General features: G+C 38.2%; 1 protein-coding gene across 2 annotated transcripts in view; it reads right to left on the bottom strand.

Moving 5' to 3' along the window:
* LOC107222872 (breast cancer anti-estrogen resistance protein 1) overlaps positions 1-13,003 on the bottom strand; it is a 131,861-nt gene that overhangs the window by 74,364 nt on the left and 44,494 nt on the right. For both annotated transcript variants that reach the window (XM_046730455.1, XM_015662397.2), the window contains exon 2: positions 360-509. In XM_046730455.1, the coding sequence (XP_046586411.1) occupies positions 360-509 (150 nt within the window). The remainder of the gene's footprint in view (positions 1-359; positions 510-13,003) is intronic.

Genomic DNA, 13,003 nt, shown 5'->3' with positions numbered 1-13,003 from the left:
AAAAATGACAAATAGAAATTCGTTCAGACTTTAGGCATACAAAAATTGAAAAAAAGTGTTGTCTATTCAGTTTCAAGCTCTTGATGTAACATACTTTTTCAATGGATTTCGATCACTCAGCGGTTTATGTAAGGTTTAGAGTATAAAGTCCAGTTTTGAAAACCAATTTGCGGACATTTTCGTCAAAAACACATCTTTCGTCACGCCTTATCACGCAATATGACAAGTTTAGGAGTTGTAGGTACATGTGAATTTGATGAAAATTTTCAATAGAAATTATGTTTTGATTAGTCACATTTTCGTAAAACTAATTCCACTATCAAGGAGGATTTGCTAGCTGGTAAATTTTTAGGTCGTACCTGTCTTCCCCTGAGTGCGCAGAGCCACCATCCCTCCAAGCCAGAAGTATTCTGTTCGAGAACTGTCAAGACGTCACCCTTCCGAAAAGCCAATTCGTCAGGTGCCTCTGCAATGTTGTCGTAGAGGGCTCGAGCCTTGACACATTTTGGCTGGAAAAGATGAGGAAAAATGAGATTAGACGAAGTAACTGATCGACCGAAGTCGACGATTGGTCGATTTACTTGAATTTGTGGAAGATTGGTTTCTATTTTCAAAAACAGATCAATCTTCACTTTACTTTTCACAAGCAATTGAATATCGCGTTGATTCCATAGCATAAGAACTGAACTATCCGTCCGCGTCGTTTAAACGAAATTATTGATTCTTTTCAAGATATCTCCAAAACTATTCAAGACAGCTGGATGAAATTCATATTGAAATCCACCGACGTCTACTGGCTACTGATCGACCCAAATCTCGAACGGTACAAATCGAGAGTATCTGTAGGTATACACGGGGTAATGAATTCTGAGACGGCCAACTTTTTTAACACGTTAGTCGCGTTGGCAATACAGAATTAGCGCGCAGCACCACAGAAACAAGCTCAATCTTTGTAAACATAACGTAACATAACCCATTTGAACATTGAGCCTGTGGCGCTGCACGCTAATTCTGCATTGCCGATACAACCGACTTGTCGAAAAAGTTAGCTGGCTCAGAATTCATTTCCCCGTGTGTACGTGGCGAAAAATTGTAATTCGCGTCGTCAAAGGCTTCGAGACTCCTTCAGAATTGAATATATTTACTTAACGGATATTCTAAATTTTATATCATACATTTCAATGCTGGAACTGTAACACACATAAGTGTTGTTCAATTTCCATTGGAAATCTGCTCAAATTAGCATCAACAGTTTCGTAGATATACTTCCGGCCAAAAGTTTGGGTACACCAGTCCAAATTTCTTGCCACACTAAAAGTTGGATATCGGAATTAAAAATAAAGATAATGAAATCTACCAAGTGGGGTTTTAAAGAGGGCAAATTTACCTTCAGTTTGCGTTCTTAGAAAATTCTCTACGATTTTTTTTTCAACCCCGACACGTACTTTTGAACATGGCCATTTTTCGCCTATTTTTTAGCCGTCCAATACCCCACAGCTTATCAAAAAATGTTCCCTGGGGTATTTCGACGGTCAACTTAAATAGGATATCAAAATCTACATTTTCGTCTTTTACAAAGTTTCGTACGATTTTATTTGATTTGGTTATCTTCATTTTCGAGTCCGCTATTTAACTTTTAACGCGGCAAGAAATTTCGACTGGTGAAATCAAACTTTCGGCGGGCAGTGTATTTCACAAAAGATACACTACCTATCAGTGTAGCTTGTTAAGGAAACCGCAAATTCACAGAAACATAACTTAAACTGCACCGAGTCAAGACAAATAACACATTCCAGGCCGAATACTTTAAATCCAAACATCTTCGACTGGACCAGTAATTTGACTCGATGGTTAGGTTTTCCAAATCCCACCATCTTTTCATATTCGTACCGCATCATGCACATAGTGAGAACTACGTCTGCATACAACACACGTGCCTACGATTGTAACGACAAATGGTTTCTCAACGTTAAACCGGCAGTAAAACACAACAGCATGACGTCATTGTCAAATGTTGACCTGTTAAGCTATCGCTCACTCGTTCCCTATTGGCTGGATGTAAATCAATTATTATTGTCATACCCAATTGAAAAACGCGCTGAGAGTTCAACGGGTTCAAATCCTCACGTGCAGTGTCAATAAAAATCGCCTCATGCCGAGCGTATATTCAGCTTGGACGAGTGACGTCTTTTATTTGCTTTCCGCTTGTTTCCCTTCAATTTCTTATTTCACAAATATTAACACGAGAGCGGAAAGAACAAAAGAGAAAGAACAGCCAGAGAAATTAAGTATACTCGTAGATAGTGTTGTAATAGTCAAATAGTGCTTCTCGCTAGGCACGAGTGAGAAAATATAACCTTCTCTGGTTGACCTCGTAATTCACATAAATGTAAAATGACCTTTCGAGTCTATTTATGGCTCACGAGATTCTCACTGTCCACGTTTTACTCTGTGATGCGATGCTGGAACAATATGTGCGTACGTGTGTGGGTTCGTATGGCTACGAATGCAAATGCACTAAAACAGACAAGTGTCTACAATGTTTGTCCGTCACGCATGATGTATTATGACGACGTTTATGACGTATATAATTACAATATACTCGTACATATATACATATATATTTTTATGTACATGTATACTACGATGATGTATACCCAATGTACTTGAGTGCACCCGGTGGGGCCCAACTTTTAGGGCTTAATTTTCTTCTCAATCGAATCAATATGCAATTATAACGTCCTCCTTGTAGCTGCACCCGAGGCTGCAACCTCGTTTCAAGTACATATGTACGCTTGGGGACAATGAATCTGAGACGGCTAATTTTTTACACTAGACAGTTATGTTGGCAACACACAGACACCTACAGCGCCATAGTCGGCCGAGCGCGAAACTAACTCAATCTCAATAAACATAACATAACCCATGACCGTCAAATCTAACCTTAGAATACCGCGGGGATAATGACTTGTTGGATGGACACGTATTTTAAGGTTAGATTCGACGGTCATGGGTTACATTATGTTTATTGATTGATAGAGTTTATTTCGCGCTCGGCCGACAATGGCGCTGTGGGTTTCTCTCTGCTGCCAACATAACTGTCTAGTGTAAAAAATGAGCCGTCTCAGATTCATTTTCCCCAAGTGTACATCTTCTGCGTTATTATCTCTGTTTTCATGATAGCCGCTCACTCATTGTCTGCGGCAGATACTCTTTCCCATCGTGAATAACTGGCTTCTCATGTGTGTGTGTGTGTGTGTGTGTGTGTGTGTGTGTGTGTGTGTGTGTGTGTGTGTGTGTGTGTAAAAAATTTGAAATTATGAAATGAATATAACAATGAAAGAAAAAAAAAATTTCAAAAAAAAGTCATTGAGATGTGAGACTAACCCCTCAAATGAACACTTGTGCGTCTTCGCAGTTTATGTCATTGTGCCATAATTAGCGCGCAGCGAGCTGAAATTTTCCAATTACAATTAATTTCCAACGCAACTGGCTAGAGAAAAATTAGCTGTCACAGAATTAATTTACGTATGTATATCTGAAGCAAAATCCAATGAAAACCATAGAATTTATCGAATTGCCGAGTCTGGACTGGACAGAAATGGCAGTGAATCCTAACATTGAAACTGGAGTACCGTCTGCATGCAGCGTGTTTAATACTGCATATGCAAACCGGCGCTGATGCCACAGCCTGTATCAGCTGTGAGAAAGGTGAAGAGGCAGAAAAAGAGCCCGTTCTCTGTTGATGATCGGTCGGAGTAACGCGGATGAATCTTGAGGCCAAATGAACCAACGGTAACTCATGACTGCAGCGCGTTCTGAGTTCTGGTACTTTTAGTACTTGGAGCGAGACTCCAGATGCAATATTCATCTCTGCTGATGCACGTGCACTCGATTAGATGATCTTTGTATCGAACTAAGATGTGCGAACTAGCAACACTGATCAATTCGGATCAATCGGATAATTCCAGTGTCATTCTGTAGAATGCTTCGTCAAATTTCGAACGGTATGGTAAAATTGTTCAGAGTAACACGTTTGTTAGTGTGAAACCGAATAATTCCAGAAACAATAACAGGTTGCCGGCTTTTCGATAACTGACATTGCACTGAATCGGAATTGAAACTTCAGTTAATAGACGTTCCCATCATTTACTGTATGATGTTGTTGTTCGTTGACTGGGATCGTCGTCTTGTTTAAACACTCGTCTAAGCACATCGCCATCCCTTTATGTTGAATTAAACTTCAAGTGAATCGTAAAAAAGTGTACTTATAAAATAATACCACTATTGGTGAAATGGCGATCATAGGATCTAATGTTTGAGATTCATTCTGAAATAGCAGGTTTTTCTTTTTCCGATTTCATTCAAGCGTATTTTCAATCGACAAATTTAAAAGTATTACATAAATTTCACCTATATGTAATATTTTTTTTTTTCTATCGCTTTCTAATACTTTGCTTTACTTTCCAAATATGAATTTTAGCGTTTTTTCTACGGTACTTTGCTGCCCCTTGAACCTGATCATACACCTCGCATTTCGACTTGCGTAACCAGATGTACAGGCCGTTATTTATAATATGACTTGTTTCTCTATATTTCAGTTTTTTTTTCGGTTCGTTTCTTCGCAACTTGCCACAATAATCGCTATGAAATGATGAAAACGGACAACAGTCTCAATCAATTGGACCTGCTTACATCCTTTTATGTAAATTTGATATCGTCAAGTTTAGAGCCATTCATTTAATAACACAGTCGCACGTATGCGAAGCGAACTTCGCATTGATTAGCTATACACAGCTATAGCGCATGTAGAACATATAAGTACGAGGAACAGATAATACCGATGGAGAAAGCAGGAGAAAAAGGTAAAGAAAAGAAATTAAAAATAATAACCGCATGGCGCCGCATCTATCATCAAACGTCACTCCTCGAGTACCAGACTCTCGGTCTTGGAACTGGACTAACTGGTGAACGGATGTCTATAAATAGGAACTACGAAAGAAATCACACGCGAATGTCTTGAAATTAACACAAGAAAATTAGAAAAGAGAAAGAGATAGGGAGAGCATACATTATGTAAATTTAGAAGAGGTGAGAATAATTACAGATATTCAATACAAAGAAGATAAGAGAGCCCGCGCAAAAGAGAGATGCCTTTATTACTACTCATTAAATGTTGAGTAAGGCACGGAGAGGCCGAAGATATACAACAACAATATTATTTACAGGTACTGAAAGCAGGAAATACAATTGGATGCAGAAGAAAGGAAAGCAAAGTATGGATATGAAGTTGTAGAGAGAAGAAGAATCAGTCGGTGATAGTGAAAATATTAATAATTAAATGAAAATGCATCGAATACATTTTTTTTAAGTATTGGTATATTCAGTCATTTCAACCTAGAGAGAAAAGAGTGATATTGTAAGAAGACAAGAAGATTGAAAGTTAAACTCAAGTTTCGTGTCTAGTTAGAACAGGTCTGAATTGAAAATGTTCGGTACGTGGCTGCATTTTTGTCTGTAGGGGTTTTCGTTTCCCTCAGAAACTCAGATCTGAAGTCATTATTGAGCGGCATAGTCGATGTTTCGAGAAAATAGCAAAATTTGACGGGCTTCGCGTTTTCATCAAAAACTGCTATCGACAGATGAACATGACTTGACCATCGTGTAGAGTGGAAAATTTTACATCAAATTATGTCCTTATAAGTCGGAAATGAAGTCGGAGTAACAAATTAACGAAAAAAAAAAAATTTTACTTATTGACGGCATTTGGGGAATTTTTGTGAAATAATTTCTTTTTTCTGAATTTACTAATCCGACATGAGATGAATGAGAACTTTCCATCAAGATACGTCCGATGATGGACATTCAGAAATTGTAAAACCTCACATATATGTCGCGATTTTCATCTCATATCTACGGTCACAAGAAATAATCATCGGTGTGAGTTATAACGAGCCAAGTGCGCATTTTACTAACTATGTTTGTATTTTGAACAGTTAATAGTTAATCACCGTAGAGCCCGTAACAAATTTTTGGTTTAACTCGAAGTTTTCAATATTTCTTGGAATCAGTTGTAAGTCAACTTCTCTTCACTTTATACAACTTTCTTTTTTTGCTTTAAAATCTTATTCGTACCACGTTCAATCTGTATACTGTATAACTATGCATTTCAATTACATCTCAGGATCGCTTAGATACATCCACGAAACAGAGAGGCATGTACTTGTTTGTTTTTTTTTTTTAATTCAGTTTGTCGTGAATAAATGGTGTGTGGATGCGTATCTGCTAAATACATTGAAAAGAAATTGATAAAAAGAATAATCAATTCCTTTCCCACGTATTCTTTCCTGGTGCGATGATTTATACTTTCCTGCCCAATCATGCTATAACCACGGCTATCTTTCAAGAGTAGCAGTTCGCAAAAATAAATCCATTACAGGTAATTGAACGTGATTTAATTAATTTGAGTGTAAAAAATCAATTCGGTGTAGATTCAACAAATAGTTTCGTTGTCTGGAGTTTTGGAAATTCCGTTCCTCTCGGTGGTAACTTATTCATGTTTTAATGAGTATTATTACTTACGTTTGCAATCAGTTACTTCTTATATGACATGATCAAAGCGAATAAAAACAGCTCAATTTTGGTGCCAAATTGTTATAACAGCTGAAAATCGCTTATGCCTCAAGTACTTTACCTAAACAACGTGCATCACTAGGTCTGTATCATACTGTATCCTTTATAAAAATATGAGAATAGCATTACAGCAGAATCTCGATTATCCGAACCATCACTTGATTTATCCGAACGTCGGCTCAAGAACTACATTTTTAGTGCAAAATATACATCGTTGCCGTTGAAAAATATGGATCAGACGTTCGTCAATCGACAAAAGACGACTAGATAAAACAAAAGTAATAAAATAAGCGTTCTGTTTTTGAAAGAGGTTCAACACGTATTCAGATGTTTAATACGGACCGTTTATCGATTTAAATTTGTGTTGTACATCATTACACCTTAAGATAAAAACTCCATTTCGGATATCCGAACTTTTGATTATCCAAACTAGGCTCGGTTCCAACTAATTCGTATAATGGAGGCTCTACTGTTGTTTGAACAAAGATAAAACGCGTATTGCCATATTTAGCGGGGGCAAGTAAGTGAAGGAAGTATCCATAGCTTCAACAAATCCCTACCAAGCTCTCGATCACCGTAACGCAGACGATAGCTGGTAACGCAATCTTTTCTTTTTCACAAAGTTGAATCGCACCATGTGAATAATTGCCAGTACCGCTATCCAACAGCGGTATACTAGGCACAATCATCAAGCTACCATCATCGAGGATATCTACCAAGGGAAAAACGTACAAGACACAACTGAGGGGAGAAATCGCCTCAAGCGAATGGCAAGAATTGCAGTATTCAGACGCTTCGTGCTCCGCGCTGTGTTTGAATGAACGCGATGACCGGTTATGCACGCATGACGCGTACGCGTGCAAGTGTGTTATCCTTATACGACAGATGAAAATAGCCGATGCACACGCACCATGCGCGTGGGCTCATTAATGCGATATTATGGGCGCGTAAACTCCAGCTCCTGGTTCAACCGCCCGCTGATCATCGAACATGCTCGTGTTGTATACGTTGGTTCAAATTCAACCGCACACAGCGTGTGAGGTTATGGTAGTCCAGTCGAGATAGACATAAAAATAGCCTTAAATGGAAATAATTAGGGGGAGCGATATTTTTTTTTTAACTTTGGGGGGGGGGGGGGAGGTGGTTGGAAGTCTAAATCTCGATTTTGGGGAAAATCCCGCCACTGCGTTCGCCGCCATCTTGATTTAAAGTTCAATTTTTTCGTTTTTCTGAAATAACTCGTTAATTTACAACCTTAGGGCAAAAATGGTAGAATCCAAAGTTGTTGGAAATTTAATTTCCCACAAGTTTGGTCATTATCATTTTTACGCTAGGATCAATATTTGCATTTGATGAGAGGAATTAACGACAACAGAGTCAGGGCGGCTAGGTGGTCTAGTGGAGTAAGGCTCCGGTCAAGCATCTCTAGATACCAGGTTCGATTCCTGGCTCCGTTGTTAATTTTTCGAATTCACCAGTTTTTCAAATTTATATCTCCAACAATGCATTTTCTCGTAACTAATGATACTGCACATCCGCATATCATTTATTTAGACGGCTTTGACCGTCTTGCGTGGCTTCCCATCGGAAGCGTAAGATTCCAACATGTAAACATTCATCTACATACATTCTTACATCGGGTGCTCAAGAGACGAAAACTTTCTATTCAATCATGAATGATATTCGATATTCCATTCAAGTAGCCAATATCGCTGCTGCTTCGGTGTTTGCGTGTGGACTTTGCAAAGAATTTCGAAGCACAGCCAAGTTCTGTGATACGCTTATACCTCACCAGTAATTCATTCCTTTTAACCCTTTAATTTGCGTTTAACGTTTTTCTTTGCAACTTTTCATTTATAAAACTATTTTATTGGTAACAACTGCCAAGTTCTTTCTTTTCACGTGGTTCTGAGTCTAAAAAACCTACGAAATTTACTTATTTATTTATTTATTGCAAAAATAGCACATGTAAACAAATGGTCGAGATTCGTACTTTTCCAAGAAAAAAAAATCGTCTTCTGCTAATCTACCATGAAAATTCTAATGCCAATCTTGACACAAACTTAATACACACCGAAAAAAATTTCTTGTTGTTTTATCTGCCCGCTATGTTGGATTCACCATTGAAAATTTTCGAATTTCGAGTTCAGATTCGTAATCAGCGACCCCAAAAGCCCATCTGTGCAAAATTTTGCATGTAAGGAAAAATGTATGCATGAAAGCGTTAAATTTTATACTCCTTGAACTTACAATTAGAATTTCTTTTTCGCGTCCTATTTATATCAGACAATTCAGGGAATGGTTTGTGAAATATCCAATTAAAGGCGTGATCGGTAGATGAAGTTACATTGCTGAGTTTCGGTGAAGATTTCATCAGACAAGCACAAATAGTCTCGAAAATATCATGGAAATTGTAACTGCTTACATCATTTGCGGCCCAATATTGTAGATATTAAATTGGCTTTCTTCGCTCACTTTCACCAACAATTGGCGTTATTTTGACACTTATCATTCGAAATCCTCAGTGAAATGGTGATGATAATAAACTGCTGCATGCCAAGTTAAGTGAATTTCACGTTTCATTTCGAAAACCTCCTCAATCCAAATTTTTCAATTGTCAGATCAGACGTTAAAATTTGAGAAAAAAAAGATTAGGTAAATCTACGAGTGAATTGGTAAAAAATTTCATCATGAAGCATTACGAGATGAAGATAATATTCTAATGAAATCTGGAGAGATGGAACAAATTGACCTCTTTCTTCTGTTTAGGGACCCGTTAAAATAAGACCTCAGCCCATTGCCACTGCAGTAGCTTTTTTCGTGCTTGAATATATAAACAATATGTTGAAGAAAATTCTCAGGAACTGGGAATTCCGGAGCGTGAAGAAATGATCAAACATCTTCGTACTTACTTACGTTCTTGAAACATCTAATTTGAATAATGTAATTTCATGTTCACAAACCAAACGTTGATCTATTTACTCTATAAATGAATTTTTGCACTGAAAAAAAAAAAATAATAATGTATACTTCCGAGAGCACTTGGGCACATTCAACCGTGGCCCTAATTTAACAATTGTACTCCGCAGACTCAGCTCGCTCCTTCATTAATGCACATCCTTAATTACAAGTATGCTGGTTTATCGATACTACTTTGTACCTGACCACGAATGGACTTTGGAATGGTTGAAAGGACCGACTTACTCAACCGGCGATGTCATTGTCACGAGTTACTACTAATGAAATTTCAATAGCCTTAGTCCGGGCTTATAAACCAAAACAGAAATTCGATTTCCGAATAGAATCTTCGTTGAATTCGTTGCCATGCCAGTGTTACAAAGGAAAGCACACAACAACCATCAGACGCACGTATCGATAAGCCTGCCTACCCGCCTACCAGATCACTCGACCATAAACCATGCAACGGAGCTTGGGGCTGAGCACGTGACGGGAAGTTTAAAACGCCCGAGGGTGGTGAGTAAGTGGCTGTATATCAAAACCAACCGAATTCAACCCATTATGTGCACCGCACATGACGCAGAGGTAAAGTAAGTATATGTACACAGCATGTATTTCTATTTATATCACTGAGCGCACAGCATCCTCCGGTTCCTTTCTGCCTGACGGAAGCCGTCGTGCGGAAGAGATCAGAGAACGGTGAAGGGTGAAGGGTACGAACCCTTCGCCACGTGTCCGAGATCAGGGAAACCCTCGATTATCTCTAACCTTTTGTTTTTATTCCACTCCATGATCCGATACCCGAAGTCATCGGCGGTGGCGTAACTTTTCAGCTGTCGAAAATTCTCGATTAACATCAATTATCTCGCCACTAGCCACACTCGTAGTCATCTTTCCTCTGCCGTGTAGACACGCCAAATTACCGCGTAACATTGAGTATTTTTGCAAATCATCTCGCACGCTCGAAGTCTGGATTCGTTAAGGAGCGGCTTCACAGACTGTGCAATAACGGTAGAACTCTGCAGTGGGTTCGGATACAATCGATGTATTAGGGCGGCGTTGAAGTTCCGAATGTGGAAAGTTCCGAAAGCGACAAATTCGAAATTTTTTGGTGGTGAAACTTAAAGTGAAGAAATCAAACTTTGACGAAACATCAAAGCTTCGAATATTCTGAAACGCGACGCTCAAAGTTCCGAAAAGACGAAATGCCGAAGGGACAAAATGCCTAAAGGGCGTAACTTCGACAGGTCGAAGTTGCGAAAGTGTAAAAATGAGAAAATTTAAAAATGTGAAACATCAAAATTCCAAATGATCAAAGATTTTTAGTTCAGTGAATTTCTGGCGTGGTGAAATTTTACCGCTTTGATCTTTCTTGTTTTGGATTTTCGTTATTTTTACGTTCGGAATGCTGGTCATTCTGATTTTCGGTTTTTCTGATTTTCTACACCCACTCGTTGAGTAAACTCCGCTGTGTGAGTATATTTTAACTTTCGAAATTTTACTCTGTCGGAATTTTACTCTTCGTTACTTTGCTCTGAGTATCGTACTTGAATTTTCAGAATTTTATATTTCGGAACTTTGAGCCTTCAGGTTTCCGACCATTCGAAACTTTGATGTTTCATAAAATTTTGATTTTTTACTCCAAGTTTCGCCACCAAATAATTCGATATCAGGCGCTTTCGAAACTTCAACACCACCTCTCGAAGTTCACGTATCCCAATCGCGAAAAAGTGCTCAACAGCCACATTCTGTACACGATTCTGAGGGAGAATACTCGAACGCATTTTCATTTGACGCAGGAATAAAGAAACGGCACGGATTCTACGAAATCACAGGAATAAATTCATAGAATTCATGTCATTCCTTTATTTTTGCATCCAATGAAAATGTATTGGGGTGTTTTTCTAGAGAATTGCGTAAGGAATTTGGCTGTCGAGCACTCTTTCGTTTTAGAGATACGTGGACTCAGATATTTGTAAGTGTTTATACGTCATCGTCGAAATGGACCAGAGCAGCACTCCCTTAATGTTTATTAATTTATATTTGGAGCGTTGAACGACATCCCTTCACTAATTTATTCACTCTTTCTTGATTCGGACAATTGTTTATTTTTTTTTTGTCGAGCTCCGATTCAATCAGTAAAAGTGAAATAATTTGGTTGTTAAATAGTTCAAAGGAATCAGAGCTTTATCTAGCGCTATCGAGAGTGATGCAATGAATATCTGAGAACAAGTTGAACCTTGATAATTCTTAATCAATTAGCCGGAATCGCCCGTATATGTTAGGTACATGAAAGAAGAGGGGAGAAAAAAAACAGGTGGAAATTCAGTTGAAAAATGGCTCAACACCGATGCATGACGAAGTTCAAACGACCAAAATGAACGCTCTTATTATTATACTCAGAAAGATTATCACTTCGGTATGGAATGCCATTATATTAAAAAAAAATCAATCAGGAAATCCTGGATCTCAGCGTTCTTGAACATTGAAGTTCGACTTTTTTTTTAAATTTAAATTTAACTGTAATCACCCGGAAAACGAAAATTTCAGTTATCAATTCGTACCGTTAGGTTTTTCGTGTCGCTAATCACGAATCTAAAGTCAGATTTACAACATTTTTATTGTTGTCCTTGTTTCGGCTCAAAACGAGTAATAAATGGGAAGTTTAAAGACTGGCTCACGATCAGTCCAGACCCGCTTGTTACGGTACAATCCTTTCTTTTTTTTTCTTTTTGCTTGGGTGTCAGATGCGTGGCGTTATATTTTCAAGTCTGTCATTCACTGGGCTTAAAGCTAAATTTTGGCGTCGATCGAGCATTTTGAAAATTAATTTTTGATGCTTCTCTGGGGAGAATTGTTTCTGACAGTACGATTCAAAATTAATTTTTTTCCAGTCTATTCACATAGCGGCAGAGGTGAAGTTGAGCATCATTCAGACTGAAATGCACAATATTTTTCGTCAAGTCTTAGAAACGGATTAGTTAGTAGGTTAAGAAAAAAATCCTCACATTTATAACAAAAAAGTTAAGACGTAATTATCGTCGTTAGCGTATACAAAAGCGTCCACCAGATTACAAACCTGACTTATAATCGCTGACAAAGATAATGGGTGTTATGTGATACGTAAGTCTTGAGCCAAGAGAATTATTTTCTTTTCCCCATCCCATCCTCCTTCGCCTTTATTCTTATTCCTTTTTCGAACCTTGCGTCTGATTATTAGGAAAGATGGCTACGTCCGCAAACCATGTGCTAGTTCTGCATCTACCAAAGAGAAGTATCTTCATATACGTAGATGCATGTAGGTATGTAAGTAAGGAACGAGCTTACGCACATAGTCAAATAATACAACGTCTCGCACACGTACTCATTTTTCCCTTTGTGCAAGCACAACGATGATAACTGACGGAGAGGT

Source organism: Neodiprion lecontei, chromosome 2 (assembly GCF_021901455.1).
Source record: "Neodiprion lecontei isolate iyNeoLeco1 chromosome 2, iyNeoLeco1.1, whole genome shotgun sequence".
NCBI lineage: Eukaryota > Metazoa > Arthropoda > Insecta > Hymenoptera > Diprionidae > Neodiprion > Neodiprion lecontei.
The sequence above is the reverse complement of the archived record's forward strand: the minus strand, read 5'-3'. Positions and strand labels throughout refer to the sequence as shown.